The 26679-nt window shown below is 44.5% G+C and overlaps 1 protein-coding gene across 1 annotated transcript in view; it reads right to left on the bottom strand.

Annotated features, from left to right (window-relative positions):
* LOC138516425 (cytochrome P450 4V2-like) overlaps positions 1-26679 on the bottom strand; it is a 539828-nt gene that overhangs the window by 219061 nt on the left and 294088 nt on the right. The window contains exon 7 of the mRNA XM_069631544.1: positions 6865-7056. Coding sequence (XP_069487645.1) covers positions 6865-7056 — 192 coding nt within the window. The remainder of the gene's footprint in view (positions 1-6864; positions 7057-26679) is intronic.

Raw genomic sequence — 26679 nt, 5'->3', positions numbered from 1 at the left:
TCTTTTCCCTTTTCCTTAGGAAGCGGCGTGCCGGGATGGGAATGACACCGCCGAAGATGCCCGCAGAACAGAAGGAGCGATGAATGATGGGCAGAAGCACCGCAAGGTAATGCTGTTGCTAACAGTGTTCTTGTTCTTGCAGGAGCGGAGGGCAGAAGAAAGATGCAGGCCTACTGGAGACTGATCCGAACACAGTGAGTGTCACGCTGCAGGTACAGAAAACGCAAAGCATGTTTCTCAGCCTGGGCATGGCTTAAATAGTCTCTGGGTATCCCAGGTGTCTCTGGGCTGAACCATACCCAAAAGACTAGACTGCACATGCAGTTCTGGGAACCGAAATATGTGGGGGCATCCATCCTGTCCCCATCAATGCACTACAAGTCCAATCCCCAATGTTATCGTATGGGATTGAGTGAGTCTGGTGCCACAAGCGCCAAGTCTGACTCAAAGTGGGTCTTTGGAGGGATGGAGAGTCCCTTGTAGGTGATCGTGGCCTGGCTCCAGCCTGACATCTTGGAGGGCTGGGGACATGAGGTGCAGGAATCATGACATGTTCTTACAGAAATGGACATACACAAGTACAGTGGTTGCATGGTTACATAGTTACACAGGTGTCAGTCAGCCATGACCTCATACAAAAACAGTTCAAAAGGTGCCGTGGTCACATAGTTACATAAGTCAGGCAAGGAGATAATATTCGAAACTAGGCTATAGGTAAAGTCATCTTAGGCTGGTGTGTTACTTGTGTTGCTATTATGCAGGTTGATAAGGAGGACTTAGTTACGTGTTTCATGCGTAAAGAGCTAGGTTTTCAACTGTCATCGGAAGGTCCAAAAGGAGTCTTCTGACTTAAGTTTGGCAGATAAGGTATTCCAGTGTCTAGCAGCTATGGTCGGAAGCTGCTGCCTCCGGCTTTCTGTAGTTTGAATCTTGGTGTGGAGAGCAACTGCAGGTGAGCAGAGCGCATGGGTTTGTTAGATTGGGATCTCGAAACTTTGTCAGCCAGTTAGGTTGGGGCAGAGTTATGTAGACATTTGTGAGTCAGAGCAAGGGTTTTAAAGAGGATGCGTTCTTGAACAGGAAGCCAATGCGTGTTCCTTCTCGTCATGGAGATGTGAGAGTTTTTTGGGTATATTTAGGGCTGCCCTGAGGGCATTGTTTTAAATGACCTGTAGCTTTTTGATGTTTTGGGTCTTAGTTTCGGCATAGAGGGCATTGCAGTAGTCCAATCTAGACAACATGAGTGCTCTGGCTAGGGTATTGCAACTGTCAGGGGAAAGAAAGGTCTGCAAGCATTGATCAACTTAGATGTGTAAGCAGCTGCTGACGCTGTGGTATTAACTTGTTTAGTTAGGGTCAGTGCTGAGTCCAGGTAAAAACAGAGTTTTTACTACCTTAGACACTTTAATAGTGTTGCCGTCTATCTTGAAAGCTTTAAAGGAGTCATCAAGTTTGTTAAGGCGGAGTTACGACCCTAGTAGGAGGAGTTCAGTCTTTTCATTATTCAAACATAGGCCATTGTGGGCCATCCAAGTTTGGATCGTATGATAAATTGCATTGAGAGAGGCTGTATCAATATCATGTGAGCCAGTAATGGGGATAAGGATTTGGGTGTCATTAACATAGTTGGTGTAGGTGACACCCAAATTATCCATGCAGTCAAATAGTGGTTTCCTAAAGATATTATAGTGTTAGAGAGACACAGTAACCTTGAGGAACATCACAAGTGACTGGGCTTGGCTGTGCTGCTGCACTAGGAGAGAAATCTCTCATCGATCTGCCCTTTAGGAAGGATTGTATCCATTGGATAGCTTCCAGTGAAAAATTAGCCGCTGAGGAGAGATGTTTACAAAGTATTTTATGATCGAAATCAACGCCGCAGAGAGGTCGAGTAGGAGTAGCAGGGCCAGTTTGCCTTTATCTTTGAGCTCTTCCATTTGAATTTTCAAATGAAGAAGTGTTATTTCTATGCCGGGTCAGGGTAGAAGCCTGATGCGACTCCATCTAGTATTTTAATTAAGAAGGGTACTGTTGTAATAGATCTATAGTTGGTTGGAATGTTGGGGTCCAGCAAGGTTTTTTTTGGTAGGAGGAGTACCCACACATTTGAGATATGAAAAGGAAGTACCCTTATAAAGTATATCTGTAAGGTCAACCTGTTGGAATGGAGGAGCAGGCCTGGCCCATCCCAAAAAGTCTATCACCCTGGACATAAGATGCCTGTATGAAGCATCTGCATGCTCTGCTGTGTCTCTTCTGCCATATTCAAGCTCTGGCGACATGTCTATGCCCCTTGCTGACTGAAGGTTTTCATAATAATAATTTAGCATTTATATAGCGCTGCAAATCCTCAGGTATCTGGAGCGCTGCTTATTATTACCCACGGTGAGTGGTGCTAATTTATCGACCTCGGAAGGATGAAAAGCTGAGTTTGGCCCTGCCGGGATTCGAACCTGCGTCAGCAGGCTCTGCACAGATGTCAAAGCGAGCGCTCTACTCGCTGTGCAAACGGACCTCATAGAGGTCCTTTATTCTCGACTCCTCTGAAATAAGGGCCTCTGAGACATTTTGGTGTACCAAACCCCAAACCCAACCGAGGAGTATCTTGTTCTGATGGTTCGTTTTCTTCATAAATATAGGATAAAAATGTGAAAAAAATCTTTCCTAGGCAATGCTTATAAGATTTTGAAGACACACAACTGTACGCTCACACGAGAAAAAATACAACCCACTAGGGAAAACGGCCCAAGAAACTCTTGCAAGGATAACAAGTATTTATTTCCATACAAAAAGGAAAAAAGCCAACAAAGGATTCTGCTGCTGCAGAAAGTGTACAACCAGAATCTTATAAGGACACACAATCTCATAGGTGACGTCAATGTATTCAGTGATAACCTCCGTGGCTGGTTGGTGCAAGCCTATACATGGTCAGCCTGCTCCATAGGGGATACCAGGTCATTGGTCTCAGCCCAGTCCATCCGTCTTCCATCACGTGGGTTCTGCTGAGCTCATCGTCTCCAAGGAACCAAGGCTGGAGAAGCAATTTGCTACATTTGTGAACAACGTTACTCTATCATTATACAGTGCACCTGGCAGGGGAGTCTCGAGGTCGCACCGCCCCAGACATACATCACTCATTCCTGATCGCGTCATCAGCTCCCAAGGCTTTCACCCTTGCTTTTGAACTATAATGTATCCCTCCATGCACCTCACACGACAAATCATGTCATTATAAAATAAAGGTGGGATGACATACCCTCAGATCTTTATGGTTGATTTTATGGTCTGTGGTCTGGGGTCAATTGGTATCTTGGAATTCAGAGGTCTCAAGACTGGAGCAGTTTTAAGGGCTATAACTCGTAGTTAGCTGGGTGGTTGGTCGGAGGCCTGCTTCGGCCTGTTTGTCATAACACGTACACCAAGGAACCCAGTACTGTCTCATGTCTCATGACCTTGCAGGGCACATTCTTTTTAGAACAAACATATTGGCAACAACCTTAAAACAAAGAAGGGTTTATGTGGAAGTCGGTGGCCTGGGCCTCTCACATCAGCGCATGGACCTATCCAGATTTCCCAGTCAGGCTTGCAGCCTGTATCTAACACACTAAATACTGCATGGCTGTGCAGGTTTCTTTGACTATGGCTACTAAGATCTACAAATAATGGCGTTTGCTTGGTTACGTGCACTATGTCTAAATCGTATACAATACTATGATCGTGTGGGAACTTTTAGGACACCCTCTACCCCCTGGCCTATTATAGTTCTTTTAATGGGGCTCGTCTCACCTTAAAGCGCCTAGGGGCGTAGGATGGGATTGTTCCCGTCCCAAAAATGTTTCGACCTCCTTCAAAACCATTGAAGGTTTGATGCTGTTGGCATCGTTGATTTTGATGCTAATGGGTTCAATGTTTTCAGTCGGTTTTGGCATCGATGGAGCCCTCAAGTGGCTCGACCGAGTCTTCAACGGTTTATCGTTGTGTCAAGACCTCAACGGTTCGAGGGGCTACAGGCATGCGTCCAGGCTCAATGGCGCTCAGGATTTTGCCTATGCTCTTTCCTTGTCGGCTCTTGATGGCACGACAGGAGCTTGGCTTTTTGTATTCTCTTGAGGGGTCAGGCCTCATTCTCGAAGGTTTTTAGTATTTCTTGTCTCAACACCTCCCATTCGGCAGGAGTCACCGACTTGCTTGGGCAGGCTATCAATCTTTCAGGCGAGGAATCGGAGGAAGTGAAAAGAGACCTATAGCGCGTCTTTATCTGTATGGATGAACACGAAGAGTGGTATGACTTACTCTTGGATCGTGAGTGCTTTTCTTCCTATGAGGAGAGTCGCCTCTCGACTCGGACGAGCGCTGTTTCAACATTGTCATTGAGGGGAATTTTGAAGGGACATAACCGCTGCTAATTTCCCCTTATGTTCCATCAAAGCCTTACCTGTCAGACTGGCAGGACCCAGCATCTGCTTTCCTATGCTCCACACCAAGGCCCCACAGACACACTCGATGAGATATGCAAGAGACATCTTGGCACCACAATCATGACATTGGTCCTTGGGGTTGATGACGAGGCCATGTCTCGAGTATGACGCAGTTTCAGAGAAACCGAAGTGTGTCGTAATTTTTAAAGCTTTCGCTATAGAGGAAAAATTGAACTGAAGCTAATGGGCGCTGCACATGCTATACATACTAGTGATGACGTCAACCTCGAGACAGAGGCCCCCGAGGGACATCGAGTGGACTGCATCGGCGCACAGCTCCCTCTGTCGAAAAAAGAATTCTGAAGCAGCTGAAGCTGGAAATGAAGATATCTAAAGATGAGACCTAGGAGAACACAATGCATTTGAAACAAAAACTAATTACGTATTACGTTGTATGACAAATGTATCATCTTGAATGTCCACCACCCCAAGGAGCTCAGCCAACATTGTTTATTTTCTTATCCTTCAGCACAATGAAAACTTACAAGGTACTCATGCAGATATGCATCAAATCTCCTACAGGGTTGCTAGCTGGTTAGTGAAAACCATTTCTAAGATTCGTAGTTGACAGAAGAGCATAATATGAAGAAATAGGGGACAGAATTTAGCATGACTGGATGGGTGCAATGTAAGTATTGTGAAAAGCAACTGTCATGTCTAACTCCAGTATCCATTTAAAAGGTTGTTACTTGGGGCTACCCTGCTCTTTCCCAAGAAATACCATTTAGTTAGAAAATTGATAGTCTACTGCTCCACTACTATCACCAGGGCTGCAGATACGATTTGAAAGCAGGTGTATTTTACTACCCGTCTTTTGAAGTTGGATGTAAAATGGTATGTTTATTTGTACCGTGCACCGCTACCTCCCAGGGGCAGTCTCCAGGTGCTTGTGTGGCTCTGAAAGAGAGGGAGATGGGGAGGTAAGTGGGGATGAGGGTGTTGGTTTTGCATGTGGTAATTTGTGAGAGCGGCCCCGTCCATTGTAACCGTATGGACGAGATTCAATGTCTCGGGTGTGTAGTGGTGTTTTGTACTGGTGTTAGTGGGTTCTGTTGGTTTGGTCGTGTGCACCGATTAGGTAGTGTCCATAGGGGATCCGGCGTCATGGGTGGCCGTAGCTGTAATCTAATCCAGTGTAGTTGCGTGTTGACGGTTTTATGGACTATGTGGGTGGTTCACTCTTGGGTGTACTACAGCATCTAGTGATGCTGAGTGTGAACATGGTATTGATTCTCTGTTAGTTTATGTGTAGTGTGGCTAGTCTGGTTTAGTGTTGTCAGTTTTGTTGGATGAGTAGAAGGGGAAAACATGGGTTAGTAAGTTGGTCAGTTTGTTGGAGCATCTGGCGCAGCTCTTTGGTTGCCGCTTGATTCTCGATTATGGTTCTTTGGTCCATCTGATCTCTCTAATTGTTGGTCTGTGGTGTTGCTGGTGTCCCTTTGAGGTGTCATTGTCTGTTGAATAGCCAGGTTTTGAGCAGTATCATGAAGGTGATGTGGTCTTCTGTGGTTCCAACTGCTTTCGGCATGTTGTTTCAGACGTTAACAATTAGACGCGAGAACGCTGTTCCGCCGAATTTCCTTTTTATCCATTTGTTTTCTATTTTACGGTTGGTTTTTTTACGTTCTTTCAGTTCTTCTGTGAACAATTTTGCTGGCAGTTTTTTTTTGTGGTGTTTCTATGAAGGTTTTTGTTGGTGCCAGTGGGTCAAGGGCCTTGGTGAGCCAATTGTTGAGTGTGTCTTCTGCTAGGTCTACGGTTGTTTCACTGGCTTCTGTTTCACTTGGGAGGGACGAGTCTAGAAGGTTTGTTAGGGCCTGTAGGTCTAGGTTCTTCCAGTTTCCTTTCTTACTGGTATGGAGCAATGCATTTCCGGCCGGTAGGCAGCTTTGGGATGTGATGTGGAATGGTATTAAGTAGTGGTCGCTCCACACCATTGGTGTAGGTGGCGCGGATGCCATTAGTCCTTCCCTACAGAAAATTGCATCAAGGGGGTGTCTGCCATCGTGGGTGGATCCATTTACTATTTGCTTGAAATGTTTCCAGGAGTGCGCAGAGTGAGTTTGCTGTGGACTCGTTGAGTAAGTAAGCAGTGTACCATCACATGTAGTTTCCTGAAAAAAGTTCCCAGATCCTTTGCATTATAAAAGGTGCAAGTCGAACAAGTGGTTTGTCAGAGGTCTGGATCATTTCCATGATTGTCTGAGCATGTGTAATCATCGTTTGTCAAAATTTGCATCATTCACAACCTTACATTTGAATATGCATTTGACCTTTAGATCCTTTCTAAAAGGAATTCTTTTAAAGTAAAAAGAAAGAAAATAGAACGCATATTCTAATCAACAACATTCTACGATGCACCAGAAGACACAAGGGAAGTATTTACCTCAAACATGAACGTGTCTACCTCTTCCCGAATATCTGTGTTACTGAGTTTTTTTCCTTCTTCGTCGGTTACATTGAGGAGCATGTCCAAGAAAGCCAGCCTTTTCTTAGGTGCTTCAGAATTCAATTTGCTCTCAGATTTGCCACTGTTTTGATCAGCATTCTTCATTTCATGTGCCCGCTCTTCAATGACCTTGAATATAGAAGAATAAGTAAGATTTCATGGGAAAACGTTTTACTATATTGGTATAGAGTTAGATTGCCAGACTACAGCACAACCATATATCTTTTTGCAATGTTAGGGTTCCAAACTAAATGCTCCAAAAACAAGGAGTAACAATCATATTCAGCAAGTGAAACTATCTCTGTCAATCAATAGGCAAGAAATGCATAAAGTAAAACATGTTAATTTTGTAAAAGGTGTACATTAGACAGATGGGACCACCAATGCATGCACGTATGCACATTTTGGTGCACCTGTGTAATTATTATGCTTTGAACTACAATGTACATAAATTGCATGTTAAACATGGCAAAACAAGTTATCACACATGTTTGTACTTCACAGTGCAAAGAAGGAAATACCTCATGCAAGGTAAGCTTGTGCAAGGCTTTTTGAATAGATTCCTGTGTACGCTGCCTGCTTTTAGCAGGGGCTAAAGTCAATCAGATTCCATTGAAGGGATATTTACCTAAATGTTCTTTCTCTGATTATCCTGGCCCAGACTAATCTGGATCGATATTCTCCACTGCAGCCGTTTCGGGAAAATCTCAACAGGGGGCGTAGTGTGGCTCGACTGCACCCTCCTCGGCTCCCATTCTACTCCTCTCTGGACATGACCTCAGCGTCCATACTTCTGGTACCCAACATGCTCACCGACCTCAGTCCCCCTCCTATTTTCCCCTGTGAACAGCATCAGATTCCCTTATTTCCCATACAAAGGAAAACACACAAAACATGAAATTAAACTTTCTTTTTGAATGACGAACTAACGCCCAGAATGTCAACAAAGCTTTCATCTTTCATCCTGGCCGAATTTATCATGTGAGAATATATATATATATATATATATATATATATATATATATATATATATATATATATGTATATATGCACAGATAACCAAAAACAAACTCTCACCGATCAAAATGATTATGAGTTTATTTAATAGGTTTGAGAAAAAACTGAGACAACAAAACAACAGAGGCAGGACACCATGGGGCAAGTCCTGTTAAACAACTCGTTTCGCACTCAACTGAGCGCTTGTTCACGTAAAGGGGGCACTGGCTTGCAAACAATTTAAATCACAAGCCGTAGTCCTTCCATAGTGTCCACTGCTCTCAGTAACAAGCCTGGCTATATCTAGTGACAACGGCAGACATCTTGGAATGGAAAAATAGCCAATACAAAGTATAGATCTAGTAGGGATACACTAACAAATGTCAAACAATAGTGAAAAAGTCTGAAGATAAAGGCGCAAAAATAAAACCCAAAGTGGGTTACTGGGCGCAATATTGTTCGAACATGTACTAGTTGGCTAAAAGTGCACTTCTACCAGGGGAAGCTGTCTGTGGTTATACAAGTTAAAAAGCATCAAAACACACATATAAACAGGTCTCAATATCAGCAAACATGATTATACAATATTAAAATGTACAGATGACCACAGTTAATAAATATAAATGTACAGCAAGCAATATTACAAATAAAGTGCAAAATTGCAGATTCAATACGTGGAGTAGCTGAGACGTCTCTAATGCAATTAGATAACTTCAGAATAAAGTGCAAATGCTGTGAAGGTTAGACAGCTTCATAATAAGGTGCAAGTATAATGGCATACTATTCACAATGCATAGACTAGCAAGTTAAAGTGCAATGAGCCACAGATGGCTACAAAATCTAGCAAAATTGTGCTAACTCTCAAATAGTACAAATGGACACTGAAATGTCATGATGTAATCAACAGCATTGAAACAAAGTGCTAATGCACTAGACAAACTGTTAAAACCATCACATATAGATACATGTAAGTGCAAAATAAGCAATGTTAAAGTGCTAGAACATTAATCCACAAATTACTAATCAAGAAAATACTAGAATTTCTGAGAAGAATTGGCAGCAATGGAATAAAATGCAATCGACAAACTGTTAAAGCCATCATATATAGATGTATGTCAGTGCAAACTAAGCAAGATAAAATGTTACAGCATGGATCCACAATGAAATACGAGCTTGTGTTCCAAAAAACCTCATGATCAAGTGCAAATGCAGAAATGCTATAAACAAGGGATCGTAAAGAGAAGGCGGACCCACGGCCAGAATAGCAAGCTAAAGTGCAAATGCAAAAAATAGTAAAACAATGAGGTGCAGTAAAAATGCAAAGTATGTCAAATGAAATGCAAGTGCATATAAAGGCTGTATGTTACTAACGGATACACAAAGCTAGCCATGAAGTTTAAATGTACAAATATATAACAGAGATCTGATAAATATGTGCCGGAAATGATACCCATAGGTGATGATCTGATGTAAGAAACATAAAGCGCAGGCTTGGCAGACACAAAAGTCCCCCATTATCCTTGACAAATAAAACAGCCGAAAATCAAGAATAAGCTATGAATAAAAATCTGTAGACTAAAAAAAAAGACCAAAAATAAGCATAGTAAGAAACAAGATGGGCACAGATATCAAGATGAAATATAGTATAGCCCCAAGAAATAAAAGAACAATGAAGCAAATATAGATATTTAGCCTCCCAAAAAGGTATAGAGCCCCTCGTCCACATTATGGCCATTAGGAACTTTGGTGTCAAAGTCAAGGATGAGCTTTGTTTCCAGTTGCTGCAATTTCAAAATCGGATCACAACCTCTTTGATGTATCGGGACCTGTGCCACGGCAAAAAAGGTTAACAGACGAAAATCATTCCCATGTTCTTGTTTAAAGTTTTTAGCCATTGTGTACGCTGGATCAGAATTATTTATAGCTCTTAAATGCTGAAGAATTATTAATTTATGTTTACAGGTAGTACTACCAACATATCACTTCTGGCAAGGGCACAAGAGAACATATACTACAAAAGCAGTATCAAAATGAATCGAATATTTCATCTAATATTTCAAACCCGTAATGGGATGCATGAATGATTTTTACACCATGGCATAAACACATACTTTACATTTGGAACATTTAGTAAAGCCTGAAGGTAAACCGGGAAGCCAATTGGTTGAAGAAGAATTCTTATTAAGGGGAGGTAGAAGGTTAGATACCAATCTGTCCTTTAGAGATGGCACTCACTTGTAGGTTAATACTGGACATGTAGCTAATAAAGGACAACGATCCTTGTCCAAGGTGAGAACACACCAATGTCTTTGGACAATTTTTCGGACACTGGAAGAGGCATTATCGAAGGTAACATAACAATAAGACAAGGATTGTCATTATTGATAGATTTATCGAGCCCAGTACCATGTAAAAGTCTTTCCCTGGAAAGTACAAGTGCCTTCATAAATGCCCTTTCAATGATTTATTTTTATCGTAGCCTTGTGTTAAAAGAAATCTGCAGCAGCTAGAGCACAGCATCAATCATATTGTAAAATATTGGGGCAACTTTGCGATATGGAATGCTCTTCTTGCAGAAAGGTGGATGGCAACTACTGGCATGTAGGGGAAGGCCAGTATTAGAGGATTTTTTATACAGTGAAGTATGGATGCCTGATGAATCCAGCGTGACCTTAACATAAAGGTATACAATTTCAGTATAGCTATGGCATTAAGTAAACGTAAGATTAACCAAATTGGTATTGATGCTCTTGACAAATAATAACTAAATAATAACCAATCAGTCTCAGTGCCCTTCCAAATTATAAAAACATCATCGATATGCCACCACTAAGAGATAATCTGTGTTGGAAAACTCATTCCAGAATCATGGTGCTATGTCCCAATAGGTTCAGTGATCGAGTGTCCAAGAAATACTGTCTTTCCAACATTGTGATTGATGGAAGTATATAATGAGACCACATCAAGTGTGGCCAAAATAAGCCCATCTTCCCAAGGTGTATCGCTAATGTGTTGTAAAAAGTCTGGTGTTCCGCAAATAGGATGGGAAAACTGAAACAAATAAAAATAGAGTCATGTATAAATTGTGCCGGGGGCGTGGCTAAGCAGCCATGGAATAGGACGGGCTTCGGACTGCCTCCTGCCAGTCCTTTCAAGATCCTGAAGCAAACACATGCTTAAACGGATGCAAGAAGCCACAAAAAGACATCCACCACTGTGGGAAGCTATTGGGAACAGATGGATAGCATTTATGCACAGAACCGGATAGTGGAACAAAGTTATGTTATAAAATGTAGCAAGCGTGGACTGCGGAAGAAAATGGCGGCCGGCTCTGCATCGAGAACAAAGGACTGGGTCGATCTGAGGAGAGACTGGCCGGCAGCGCGAGCAGAACAGAAGATACCAGATATAAATAACTAACACGGAGAGCACCACGAGACCGGTGGAAAACACACCCATGCAGACCTGAAGCGGGCGGAACCGCGAAGAAGCAAGCAAAGTGCTATAAGCGAGACCCCGGCTACATAGAGCATGAGTTGGAATGAAACAAACACAGCGAGGCGCCCGTGGGGAAGGGCGAGTGTATAATAATTAGGTGGATCCCCGTGGGATGAATGCTCTCACAATATTGTGAGAAGATCTGAAACTACTGAGCAAACCCTGCTAAGAAAAGGAGATGACGGAACAAGCCCGCCCCCACCGAGGGCTGGGAACCGCACAGTGACTGGCTCCACAACGAGAAAAAAGGACTTCCTCGCCCCGAGCTGAGACTAGCCCGCAACGAAATCAGAGCAGCGGCACCTAGCACTAACACTGAAATCAACGCAGACCGCGGGACTCGAGAAGACATGCACCCCCTGCAGACCCGAGGCGGGTAGAAACCACAAAGGAGCCAGGAAGCGCTGCGTGTGAGACTCCGGCAGCGGTAAGCGCATAATAACATAACGGAAGATACGCGTTGTAGCGCAAGCCTGTGAAATGGGACCAGCGCACAGTAATTAGGTGGACCCCTGCGAGACGGTTCTTTTACAAAAATGCACAGAAGAATGAGTGCAATCAGCAGGGCTGCGGCAGCGAAGATGGGGGGGCGCCCGTTGACAGTGAGCAGAACCCAAAAGTAACGTGGGCTGTCGCAGATAAATGCAGGCCAGAACAGCTGTAATAGGCCACCCAGCATTGCAGAGGAGAGATCGATGTGCCCCAGCTTGCAGAGGAGAGATCGATGTGCCCCAGCTTGATACATAACACGAATCACGGCAGTGGCTGAATAAATACATTATATCCACAATGAGCTATAATGGGTGGTGAGCGGAGGGGATATCGGAGCCTGCAGATCAAGAGTAACTGACCTTAAGCAGACGTGAGGAATAGCAGAAAAACCAGCATCTGGGGCAGAGGAAGCAACACCCTCCGTACAGCTGGGACCTTGAGGAGGCGATCCCATGCAAGTAGCTGCTCAGGGGGAAGCCTCGGGGACTGGAAATCAGCGGAGCTGCGCAAGCCTGAATGGATTAGGGCACACAACAGGAAGTCGGACCAGGAAGCGCCCAGTCATATTAATCAAGAAAAGGCTCGGAACGAAAGCAACATAGCGCTGTAAACAACAATGTTGAGCACTGCTGTCATAGGGCAGTTCCCAAAGAGTGCGGGGTGTGCATGACTTAAAGCGTAACAGCCAATATACGGTCCATTGGATAGTGGAACGCCCATACTTTACACAATAGAGAAAAAGTACTCGCAGCGGGCAGTAACATAAGAAAAATCTGAGGTGTGTAAAGGCTGGAATCCGCAGTAAAGGACCCCCAAGTGCCCAGAGGGACACACCGCGAGATGTAAAAGGTGCGTGTCACAGTCAAAGGGGAGCCACACAGATACAGAGAACCTCAGGTAACCACACAGCTACAAATGATCCAGGCAGAACACAGTGGCCTCAGATAAAGCCTTGAAGAGAACAGGGACACCGGAGCACGATAGCACAAACTCGAACAATAGTCATAGCACCCCCAACGGATTCAGTGAACTGTGACAACTACTTTCGCTGTGGAGCACGCCCACCAGAGAGAGAGACCGGCCACGAAGTAGCACCTGACATGCTCGCCTTACTCGTGGGAGGATGGCATCTAAGGTGCCCAAAGCAAAGGGGAAACAACCCACCGAGAGAAGTTCACCAAATCACCACCAGCGTTGGAAGGGGCCAGACCTAAGGGACAGATCACACAACAGGAACAAAAAACAGCCCGCAGCGACAAACAAATGCTAGAGGCCATAGCGGAATTGAAAGTATCTTGGGAGAGCAAGATGGGCGCTGCTATCCAGGAAATGATGAACTCGCTTGAGAGCAAAATTGATGCAGTAAGTGTGGACGTAAACCTGCTACAAGATGTTCGAGCGCTAGCCGAGCACACAGGGAACTTGGAAAAGGAGGTGAAAGCCAACACAGGCACATGCTCAACCAATGCCAAGGAAATCCACACACTACAGCAACAAGTGCACAACCTCAAAAACAGAGCTGAAGAAGCGGAAGGGCGTGCGCACCGAAACAATGTACGCATTGTGGGACTTCCGGAAGGAGAGGAAGGATCAGACCCGACAAATTACAATGAGAATATGTTACTACAAGAGATAACCGATGGTGCACTCAGCCAGGGATTTGCAGTAGAACGGGCGCACAGAGCCATGGTCAGGAGGCCGCCACCAGGAGCCCCCCAGCGGCCAATCATCGCCAGAATACTGAACTATAAAGACAGAGAGAAGATCTTAGAACATTTCCGCACAGGGCGGACGATAAACAGAGCATCGGCAACCATCACAGCGTATCCGGACTACACCCTCTTGGTGCAGAGATAGCGTATGAACTATGTGAGGGCTAAAAGGAGGCTGCGGGAGGCGGGCTACCGATACATGCTGCTGTATCCGGCAAAGATGAAAGTGCTCCATAAAAACAAGGCCCACTTTTTTGACTCACCAGCGGATGTGATGGCATGGTTGGATGCAAGGAACTGCCCATCAGGACTGGGAGACCATGCGGAAAGGGGGGGGGGGAGGAGAAGTGAATCAGCACCTTTGCAAGGCCACACAGGCGGACATACAAACCTAATGGAGATAAGTACAGCACGCATATTGACATTGGGACTAGATTATAACTGTGCACTAGATCCATACCCCAGATGTACAATACATATATGAAGATAGTGAATCCGGGTGTTGGAAGGCACGGAGTGCCTAACATACAGAAACGTATTACAAACTGTAGCTTAATGCAGGAGCGGAGGAGACGTACCTATACCCCCAGTAGTTAAATTAGGTAGGATACTAGTAGTAAGTATCCCCCTGCGGGGTTCTGAGTATCGGCTAGACCGCAGACAGGGACTAGAAGCGGGGTAGCCTGAGATCCAGGGATGGAGCTGGGCAATTGGTTTGGGAAGTTGGGGCGAGTGGGGAAGGGAGGGATGGGAGTTGGGGGATTTGGAGTGTTATTTGTTGGGAGGTTTGGAGGGGTGTTAATAGTTGGGGAGCGAGCTTACACCTATATACCACTGTGAAAACAAAATCAAAATATCGAGGCTGAGTACCCCAAAAGGAAATACACTGAACACGGGTTACAAAGGAACATACAAAGATCTTTATTTCATACTGAACAGTTTTCCAAGAAAAGTAACAGATAGCTATCGGCCCTCAGTACAACACAACAAACTCCAGCGTGGTTCAGTGTGCTTAGAGAGAGACGCTGTACATTAGAATTTGTTGCTCTTTTATACCATGTGCGAACATGATGTCCAACCCTACTTCGGGTTAATATTCCTCTAATACATTACTGATCTAGGGTTCATGCCGGGTTCGCACCACTATATGCATAGGGATTGCCTTTAATACATTCGCCAACAAGCCTACACAGTAACAGTGTATTTTAGGATCTCAAAGGTCTACTCAAACATTAATACAATGTAGTTAAACAAGTGTTCTTAGTTCAGTATTTGGATACATTGTTCTTGACATATGCTCGCGGATTAGTTTCATTGCACGAGTAACCCTTTACACACAGGTCAGCGAAGGACAAGGTCTCAGTTCAAGACCCAAACATGTGGCCTACAGGCAAGTTACATATTAATTACACACAGAGGCCATGTTGTATTTCGGAATGACATCGTCCACCATTTTAACTCACAGGGTGACTTTACAAAGAGAACCTAAAATGGCGGATTGACCTAAAATGGCGGTTTACATTGATTCTAAGGTCAGGACCTTGCAACACGGATTTCTTCGCAAGTGGCTTACAAGCAGCTTGGCGTAGGCCAAAATACACATATTTGTTGCAATAGGAGGTACGATATATTTTCCTGTTTGACAAACCCTCCTTTTGGCCTATGCCAAGTGCAAAACTACTTCGGATCTCCTTGCAAATAACTCCATGCATCATGGTCCATGCACCCTGAATCACTGTCAGAAATATCTATTGCCATCAGATCATTCGCTTTAACACGTATTCTTTGGAGGCTTTATCCGGGGCATACACTTTATGTCCTATCGTACCTATCGCTTGTGCGCAACATCCCCCTAGCATCGAACGTATACTAGGTAGACAGTGGATACAACAACAAAGGAACAACAGAATTCCCAAAATGATCAGTAAGACCGAAAGTACCTTCTAACCCTACGATCGCTAGAAGTCCCAGAACCAAGCGCTAAGATCCCAGTTTCCCTCGGGAACATGCACTTCTGAACTAAGGACGTGCAGATTCTGTATTGCCTTGAAGATAGTTGGGGAGGAATCTGGCACGAAAACACAGCAAGCGGACCCCACTAATTTACACACTCCACCACGTTCAGCCAGAATGACATCTAATGCCATCCGGATCTGAAGCGCTACTAGTCTTATCGCTTTCTGTTCCAATGTCATATTATAGAGTATGTCCGTGGTCCGGTTGCTGGCTCTCTCCAGTACTCTCGCTAGTCTTCTGATGTCTTCGGAATTCGCCATCTGTCCCCAAAACGGCACAAATGATTTTGCTACATCTCCCAAGACTTGTGCAGGAGTGTCACCATTCTCGTCCCGCCGTGGACGAGCCTTTGAAACCTCTACTGTACTAGCTATAAATACCCCAGGTAACAGGATCCCTAAATAACAGGTTCCCTGCCAATCCCTGGGCAACCATGCAAATGCTACATTACCGCAAACAAAGTAGAAAGGTTCGCCTACATACAAAGGTCTGTCTTCCCCAGTCAAATTTGCAACGTTGGCACAACCTCTAAAATCTCCCATTGAATACCATTCCTCTGTATGCAAAAAGAAACTGAATCGGGGCTATGGTTAACAGTGTAAGAAGGAAGCATGGCATCCTTATTGCCTATCGGAGCCATCTTAAAGGAAATCAAAGATTGGAAAGGACGAGACAGTCCATCAGAAGGCCTAATAGAAGCAACGTTGAGCTTTCTCCTATTTGCGAAAAGCAAGCATCCCATGGGAGTCAGAACACGTTTCTCAAAGCTATTCAAATTAGTGCCATCAAAGTTCCCCGAGATGCTATCGTTCCAACCGCCAAAGAACAGTGCTCGAAGAGAAGCATAGCACGCAGTTATCAAAGGTAAACGATGAATATACCAACCTAGCCCCTTATTCCTGTGTTGCGGTAAATGTGAGCAGACCCAACAGTTGGACTTATAAAAATGGCATGCGTGGCATTCATGATAAGTAGCAGAGTATTATTGTGGTACCTTTGTCTATGCTGGAAGTCCATAGGGGACAGAGTATGCAAATGTACGAAGGGAGTAGGAACAGTAGGTACATTTACAGTCGGTAACAAGGACTCTAAAGGATGAGTTTCCTCGAGGTAACATAAGCCTAAGACAGTGACCATTATAAAAGCAAATATTATAAGAACACAGCAATACGTTTTCGGGGCCCAAGTTCTTTGTCCATTATCCCGGTTGGTCACACAATCATTTACAAGTCCCATACAAGCGGTAGCGGTGTCAGGCTTTGTAGTCCTCAAACGGAAACCCCCAATGTTCATTGCTGGCGACCTCCCGGCTGCGCGACTTCTTAGTCCTTCCACAACCCTAGCCAACAGAATCCCCTTTCTCAAATTTGGGCAAAAACAAGCCCTCGATGATCCTTTCCTTCTCCAAATGCACAGCAAAACCGTGCCGTAAGTCTATCTTCTTGGACGCTGATTGTACCTTGCTTTTCACGGAACTGATTGATGCGGAAACAATGTGTCGTCACTTCCCATTGGAAGCAACTTATCAGAAACAAGTGAAGATGCCGAATTTGAAACAGTGGTTTCCCAAGCCTCACTGGCTCAGAAAGATTCTCCGATACACTCTCAACGCTATCTACTGCTTTGGGATCGTTGGTTGCAGCGTTAGCAAGGAGTTCTGTTTCTTCTGCATCGTGTGGCACTGGGTGAGGAAGTTTGACGTGTGACGCGTGGATCTAGTTCTTTCTGCCAGAAACCCGCACCGCCGTCTGTGTGACCAACAGGACCTGGAATGGGCCCCGCCAGCGAGGTGCAAGGCAGGAAGAGCGCTCAAATGCCTTGATGTGCACCCAACTCCCAGGCCGTATGCTGTGGCCCGGGCCCTTGTATCGCACAGGTAAAGCCTCTCGCACCTGGTAATAAATCAAATACAGGTTTTTAGTCAACTGGCTGCAATAATCTGAAAGTAATAGATTTTCAACATTTCTCAAAGATCTACATTTAGGAAGGTTCCAGATATTGGCAGGTCGCCCCATTACCACCTCAAATGGAGAGAGCCCAGTCTTAGTTTGAGGGGTTGTACACATGGCTAATAACACGATCGGTAAGGCGTCAGGCCATTTTAATTTAGTGCCGGCACAAGTCTTAGCGAGCTTGTTCTTGATGATACCATTGTGTCTTTCTACTAGTCCGGCGCTCTGAGCGTGTCTGGCCGAGTGGAACCATTTGTCGATCTGTAATGCCGCACATATCTGCAGAATTACAGCAGCGACAAAATGTGGACCATTGTCTGACCAGATGACTCTTGGTAGCCCGAACCGCGGGAAGTATTCTTTTAACATGGTTTTCACAGTAGTCATGGCTGTAGCATCTTTGACAGGGAAAGCCTTGACCCATTTACTAAAAGCACAGATGACCACTAATACGTACTTCATATTGTTATATCGTTCCATTTCAATAAAATCAAAGTGGATGACTTCGAAGGGGACAGAGGGTGGCCCAAAACTTCCCCTTGGAGTTGCTGTCCCCTTTCCCACATTATGTTGTAGGCACATCATGCAGTCCTAAACATAGCGCTGGGCAATTTTCGAAATTTTGTCATTTGCCCAAACTTTCTCTAACATTTTGTGACTTTCTGGGCACATATACGCACAGGACCATGGGCCATGATGACCATCATCATTACATAAGCGTCAGGGAGTAGCCATTTCCCTTCAACTATGTCCAGCCAACACCCATCATCATCGAGTTTCCCCAAGCCTTCAGCCCACCTCTTGGATTCTTCTAACGGGGCATTGGCTTGGATATCCCATACAGACCCAACACCCTCGTCCATTGCATAGGCATTTACAGTCTCCCTTGAAACATACATCTCCGTAAAGAGTTCAGTAGCAGTTTGTCTAGCTATCTGATCAGCGAAAGCATTCCCATTTCCTATGTCATCTGTAATCTTTCGATGTGCTGCACATTTCATGACGGCTAACTGAGTAGGGAGCGCAAGCGCTGAGAGCAGTTGTACTATTAGGGAGCGATGTTGGATTTTGGTGCCATGTGAAGTTAAGAATCCTCTCTCTGACCAAAGTCTCCCAAAGTTGTGAACCACCCCAAAGGCATACTGACTATCAGTATATATGTTTACTGTAAGCCCTTCGGAAAGTTCACAAGCTCGGGTCAATGCTATAATCTCCGCGGCCTGCGCGGAGTTATGCGTAATTCTCTTGGCTTCCACAACCGTGCTTAATGTGGTGATTGCATAAGCAGCTCTGGATGTACCATCTGGAAGTTTGAAGCAGGAGCCATCACAAAACAGCTCTCCTTGCGGATTGTCCAAAGGAGTATCTTTCAAATCAATTCTACCCATTGTCTCTTGTTCGGTAGTATACAGACAGTCATGTGACTCTTCATCGCCGCAAGCAATACCTTGCGGGAAAGGTAGGAGTTCAACCAGATTAAGAACACAACACCTCTTAATTTGGATGTGAGGAGCAAACAAGATCAATTCATAGCTCGTCAACCGTGCGGAAGTGAGGTGTTGCGTTTTGGTTTGGTTCAGTAGAACATCTACAGAGTGAGGCATCATCAGGGTTAGATCATGGCCCAAGACCATTCCCTCACTCTGTTTTACAGACGCAGCAGCAGCAGCTCGCAAACATCTTGGCAAAGCGCATGCTACAGGATCAAGGGCGGAAGAAAAGTAACCGCACAGCCTATTCTTCCCTCCATGTTCCTGCATTAATACAGCCAAAGCACATCCATCAGATTCATGCACAAACAACACAAAGGCCTTTTCATAGTTTGGTGTGCCCAAAACTGGTGCCGAGCATAATGCAGTCTTGAGCAAGTCAAACGATTGCTGGTGTTCCGCGTTCCACGGCAATGGTGAAGAAATGCTCTTCTTTGTCAAAGTCAACATCGGTTTGATCAAGAGTGAAACATTTGGGATCCACAACCTACAGTAAGAAGCCATACCTATCAAGGCTCTGACTTCCTTCTGTGTATTTGGGACAGACATGCCAGAAATGTGTTTTATTCTTTCAGGTGTCAATCTTCTTGCCTCCTTTGACAGGAGATAGCCTAAATAGGCGACCTCCTGGCAACAATATTGAAACTTTTTAAGTGAAGCTTTGTGTCCATGTTTAGCTAGATGAATAAGCAACAACACAGTGCCCTCCTTGCAGGCACTTTCAGAGTCTGCAGCTAAAAGCAAGTCGTCAACATACTGAAGCAATGTACAAGTAGAGGGCAATTCAAGGGTATCAAGCTGTTCTTTCAAAGCCCTACTGTAGATGCTAGGACTCTCTGTGTACCCTTGAGGTGCAGGAGTACATGTAAACGAGTGTCCTCCTAAGGTGAACGCGAACAAGTATCTACTTATCCTTGTGTATAGGATACTAAAGAAAGCATTCTTCAGGTCCACAACACTAAAGTAAGTAGCTGTAGCTGGAATCATGGTCAATATTGTCGTCACATCAGGCACAATTGGAAATTGCAGACCAACAACTTTATTAATTGCACGTAGATCAATTATGAAACGGAATGGAATTGCATTATCGCCTTTCTTGTACACGGGTAAAATCGGACTATTGCACAAACTTCCTGAAATTTCCTCAATCACCCAGCGATGCACAAAATCGGAAACTATGCATTTCAAAGCTCGCTCGCCCTCAACTGAAATCTTATACTGGGGAATGCGTGGCAGCTCAATTCCATGTTTCAAGACTATCTTAACAGGCTCAATCTGCAAAACACCAACATCATTGTCGACAACCGCCCATAAGCACTCTGGTACATCACTGAATTCTGGCGGCAAAGGTCTAGTTAAGAATTGAGAGACAGAAAGTTGCGGTGGTGAAATCGTCAAGTGCACTCCATCAGAAGAACAATAAATTATTGCATTTAATTCTTTCAATAGATTTAGACCCAGCAAATTCTATCCACAATTTGAAGTCAAAAGGAATGGACAGTGGTCCGTAAAGGGACCCAAAGAAATAGGTACTGGAGAAGAAACTGGACAAACAACTGGTGTGCCAGAAAACCCTACAGAAACATTGCTTTGTCCCGACAGTGGAATGTTTGGAACCCGTGAATGATCAATGGAACAATTCTGTGCTCCAGTATCTATCAAAAACTGATGTTTCCTATTTCCTACTACCATTTCAACGTAGGGACCTTTCTGATTGACGGGAATAGGTGTAGGTACCAAACCCTGCTTCAGGCAATCCTAACGAAACAGAATATCATCAAAAGGAAGCTCTTCAGATAGATATGCAGCAGAGGGATGATCAAATATGTTCCTAGTATCCAGACTTGGAGTCTGATTATCCTGTGCAAACTGACCTCTACCAGGGCCCCCTAAACCCAGGCGACCTCTGGATCGTCTACCCATATTCCCAAATGTGTTATTCGACCTCTGTCGAAGGACGGGGCATTGTGCATGCCAATGACCCTCTTGTCGACAATAGGCACACTGGTTAATGTTCACAGGACCCAAGGGCACATTCCCTTGTGGAACATACTGGCCTCTAATCTGCGAACTACCCCCTCTATGACCTCTTACAATTTGGTGTAATAGTACTTTAGTTTTTAAATCACCTTTACGTTTTTCAACTCTATCTTTTTCATTATTGACACGATTCTCATAGTACTGAGCCATGTGCAGTACTTCTGATTGGGATTTCGCCTGCCAAGCGCTCTCAGAAGACATAATTTGTGACTGATGTCAGGCAGCAATCCTCGCACAAATGTGTCCACAAATAATCTTTTCCCAGACTCTGTGCCCAAGTCTTGTCCGCTGAAATCCGAGAATACCTGTTCGAACAGATTAAAGAACTCCGTAGTACCTTCAGACTTCAGGCCCCAAGTTTGTCCCAAATAATTCTTTTCTCAGGAATTATGGTTTTCAATTTTGTAATAATTCTATCAGGCAAAGTTAGTATCACCTGGGGCGGTCTTTCACCAGCTGGCAGGAGTACAGGAAATAACAAATCAATATCACCTAGGGTGAATACTGAAGACTGCAAGACAGACTATTTCTTTATAGAATCCTGTCGGATTTTTCCTAATATCAGGAATAGATTGTCTAATAGTATTCACTTCCTGTCTTGAGAACGGGACATGAACAAACTGCGATACATAATGTGCAGGAATTTTCACAGTGACTGCATTTGTTGCAGGATCAGCCACAATCTCAACCTTCGGGACAAATGTCGGAGGAACTTCTCTCATAGGCAACTGAGAAGTAGGCAACTCCGAACGCTTACTAAGCAACAGAGCTAAGTCGAGCGCTAAAGCAGTCGAAGAAGTGTCAAGTGAAAAAGCTCTCTTATAAATACTCAATAACTCTGTGGGACAATTCATTTTTCTCTTTACACAATCATCCTGTAGGTACTCTATCATTACCTGTATCACTTTCCTCTTCATTTCTGGCGTATACTGACTGTATGTGTCATATACCTCAACTGGAGTTATCGACATATCTGAAATCCATCTAACGCGGTCTTTCGTACAAATTCGTGCTTCCTCAGATATCGATTTATGACAAGGAAGGAACTGTTTCTGTACATACATACTTTCCCCCTCGTCATCCTCATTCTGTAACCTTTCCAACTCCTTTCTATACTCAAATAACCTCTCGACATGCTCATTTACTTTCTCCAAAGTGTCTCTTGAAAACGCTAAAGTGTTTAGATCCCTTAACCCTTGCGGGAGATCTGTATTATTTAATTTGCCCCACATTACACATAAATGAATCCCTAAACCTTCAATAAAAACATTTTTCTCAGGAAAATTATCCATATTAAAAAGTGTGGCAAAAACATTAGCTTGATCATCTCTCTCCATACAATGCTTAGCCCATGCAATCAAATCCCGTTTCTTCTCTGGCGGTACAGTATTGCGAGTGACAACCCTTGACCCCGCACCCTGATCGGCTACAAGTGGCACAAGACCACTTGGAAGAGGGGAAGAAGTCAAATTCAATAGAGGTACTGTGACTGGTGCATTAGAAAGAGGTGGAGGAACAAGTGGAGGAACAGTAACTGGAGGAAGAGGAACATTAGGAAGAGCAGGAACAACAGAAACAACAGTAGGAAGAGCAGGAATAACAGGAGGAAGAGGTAAAGCAGCAGGAAGAGGAACATACGGAGGTGGTACAGAGGCACCAGGCCTTCGTTCATTTAACAATTTGTTGATGAATTCGTCGGAACCATGAAGATCCTTAGAAGGATACATTTTCTGAATACCAAGTGAGAAAGCCCTATTCATATTCCTAGTCGACTCAGAATGTTTATCTTGGTCATACAATAATGCTTTTTCGGCATTCGTCTTATGACGGCGTGCATGTTTTTCTCTACTCTTAAGTTACTGCAAAGCTTCCTTTTTCCAATTCTGCAAAACATTGAATGCTGCAGGTCTAGCCTTTTTCTTTAATAGAATTGACTCTAAATACTCAATATGAGGGATTTCAAAACTACCATCGGTTGGCCACTGAAGTTCGGAGGCATGTCTGGTTAGTCTGTGCCAAATATCATTAAATACTATACTTCCAATGCTATGCTTACAGTACACGCTGGTGACGCCTCCTGTGGTGCCGGACGGCTAAATTCCAAAGATTGTCTATCGCTGCGGAATAACGCCCTGAAGCAGGTAGACAATTTCCCAGGCATATCAAATTATTGGTGCTACCTGTTCAATAATTGTGTCTTCAGATACAATACGCCAAAATCAAATTATCAGGATATTTAAGAATCGGGTCACAACTCACCTGATCAGTCCTAAGGAGGACCGATCGGATTACAAAGAATCTTACCTAACTAATCTTACCTCGTGTTTGGTGATTTTGGCAAATCTGCCTGCCTCGATAAGTGTACCCTCGTCAAGATGCCGTCTCGGACCACACGCTAATCGTCCAGGGATCGGGTCGTGCAGCGCTGCTGAGGTATCGCATCTCGTTCAGAAGGGGCCCCTTATTTTGTCACACCATCCGATCCCGGTCCGATAGCATGCGTCAACCTTCGACAATCCGGCATCAATCTTGAGGGTCCCTATTCGGGCGGCAACTGTGAAAACAAAATCAAAATATCGAGGCCGAGTACCCCAAAAGGAAATACACCGAACACGGGTTACAAAGGAACATACAACATTTTTTATTTTTTACTGAACAGTTTTCCAAGAAAAGTAACAGATAACTATCGGCCCTCAGTACAACACAACAAACTCCAGCGTGGTTTAGTGTGCTTAGTGAGAGACGCTGTACATTAGAATTCGTTGCTCTTTTGTACCATTTGCGAACATGATGTCCAACCCTACTTCGGGTTAATATTCCTCTAATACATTACTGATCTAGGCTTCATGCTGGGTTTGCACCACTATATGCATAGGGATTGCCTTTAATACATTCACCAACAAGCCTACACCGTAACAGTGTATTTTAGGATCTCATAAAGGTCTTCTCAAACATTAATACAATGTAGTTAATGAAGTGTTCTTAGTTCAGTATTTGGATACATTGTACTTGACATATGCTCGCAGATAAGTTTCATTGCACGAGTAATCCTTTACACACAGGTCAGCGAAGGACAAGGTCTCAGTTCACGACCCCAACAAGTGGCCTGCAGGCAAGTTACATATTAATTACACACAGAGGTCAAGACGGCCATGTTGTATATCGGAATAACATCGTCCACCATTTTAACTCACAGGGTGACTTTACAAAGAGAACCTAAAATGGCAGTTTACATTGATTCTAAGGTCAGGACCTTGCAATATGGATTTCTTCGCAAGTGCCTTACAAGCAGCTTGGCGTAGGCCAATATACACATATTCGTTGCAGTAAGAGGTACGATATATTTTCCCGTTTGACACCCCGAGATTCAGGACGAGGGGGGGCGAAGACAGGACGGGATATAGATAAAGATGGGAGACCTTAGAATAGTAACCTGGAATGTCAGGGGACTTAACAGCTACCTGAAGAGGAATAAGCTCATGACTTACCTGAGGAGGCAAAAGATAGACATAGCCTTATTACAAGAAACCCACCTCACTAAAGAGAAACAGGAGGCGATGGGAAAAAAAATGGAGGGGGACCACTGTTGGAGCGACTTACTCAGCATATGCCAGGGAAGTAATCATCAGGGTAGCGCCACATGTACCCTTTCAGCTGCTGCAGGCTACAGTGGAGCCGGATGGGAGGATGGTGGTGATGCGGGGCATGTTAGAGAACAGAGAGCTGTGCATAATCAACACATACGCCCCCAACCAAGACACGGTGGCCTACTTCAAGACTCTATACAGCAAAATCAGCCTCCACCTGGGAGGAACGGTCATATTGGTAGGGGACTTTAACTGTACGCTAAATCCCAAAATGCACAGATCTGACACAAAACTAGACAGACCCACTCCCGCAGCGAAAATCCTGCAGACCCTGATGGAAGATTTTCAGCTGGAAGATATATGGAGGCAGCAACACCCGAACGATGGGCACTATTCACACTATGCAGCCCCACAAAAGCTATACACGAGACTGGATTACATGTTCGCCACTGTGGAACTTATTAGGGAGATTGCGTGTTCAGCATATAAAGCAAGAATACTTTCTGACCACTCCCCATTGGTCCTGACATGGCGACACCAGCCTCTCAGAGCCAGGATTCCAACGTGGCGACTCAGAGCCGAAGCACTAAAAGATGATGCATTTCCGGGAGAACCTAAGGGAGGAGATAACAGAATTCTTAGAAAATAACGCCGGCAGAGCAGAGTCGGAAGGCACTCTGTGGGAGTCTTTTAAGGTGGTGGTGAGGGGAGCAGCCATTTCCAAATCCAAAGGGCTTCAAGGGGGCATAACGCGAGAATTACAAGAGGTAGAAAAGAAAATAGAAGCCATCATGAAAGAAGGGAACACCTCGCAGGAGGAAACTAATATTATGACCCAATTACAACAAGAATGTGGCGGGCTCTGGGACAGGCTATGCAACCTAAATTATAAAAAATACATCAAAAGACAACATGCAGGGGGGGGGGGCAAGCTGGGGAGGCTGCTAGCATGGCTATGTAAGAACGAGACACCGAGAACAGTGATCAGAGAGATAAGGGGAGAAACAGGCCAAATATGGGACACCCAAGAGAGCGTAAATGAGAGATTTCTTAAACACTACTAGCACTTATACAAGGACGCTGGGGAGATGGCAGAGCAGGAGATTCAAGAGACAGAGGATATAGGGCTACCTAAATTGGGCATAGAAGACAGGGAGAACCTAGATTCCCCAATTACGCTGGAGGAACTAGAGACGGTGGTCAAACATCTGCCTACCAGCAAAGCCCCAGGGGCTGATGAATTCTACAAAACGTATAGGCAGGAGGTGCTGCCCCCACTACTAGCAATGCAAAATGAGGCCTTCGAGAAAGGGAGACTGCAGGAATCCCTGAGGGAGGCGATAATTATCCCGCTCCTGAAACCCAATAAGCCAAGCACAGACTGCGGATTGTACAGACGGCTATCCATGCTAAACCAGGACAGCAAAATCCTTACGGCGGTGCTGGCGAACAGACTTAAACGGTCATAAATAAACACATACACCCCGACCAGACCGGATATGTCGCAGGCAGGAGCATATCTGATAAACACAGAAGGCTCCACCACATCATGGAACTGGCGGAAGGCAACCCAGGTGAAATAGCAATAGTCTCCCTAGACGCAGTAAAAGCCTTCGATTCTGTAAGATGGCTCTGGCTAATGGCGGCCTTGAAGGAATATGGGTACTTGTGATGGATGAAACTATTGTATAGCTCCCCACTAGCCAGAGTCAAAATGGGAGCGATCATCTCAGACAAATGGAAACTCAGAAGAGGCACTAGACAGGGCTGCCTATGGTCCCTGATGCTGTATATCCTGGCACTAGAACCTCTAGCGATCTACCTAAGGCAACAATATGAAGAGATTGGGGTCCACACTAAGGGGGGACTGCACCCGGATATCACTGTATGCAGACGATGTGCTTCTGTATCTGCGGTACCCGGAGGAAAATTTACAATATATTTTGGAGGTGATGGAGCGTTACACGAC

This window comes from Ambystoma mexicanum, chromosome 6q (assembly GCF_040938575.1).
Source record: "Ambystoma mexicanum isolate Mex_15411 chromosome 6q, UKY_AmexF1_1, whole genome shotgun sequence".
Lineage (NCBI taxonomy): Eukaryota > Metazoa > Chordata > Amphibia > Caudata > Ambystomatidae > Ambystoma > Ambystoma mexicanum.
This window is presented reverse-complemented; position numbering and strand designations above follow the sequence as displayed.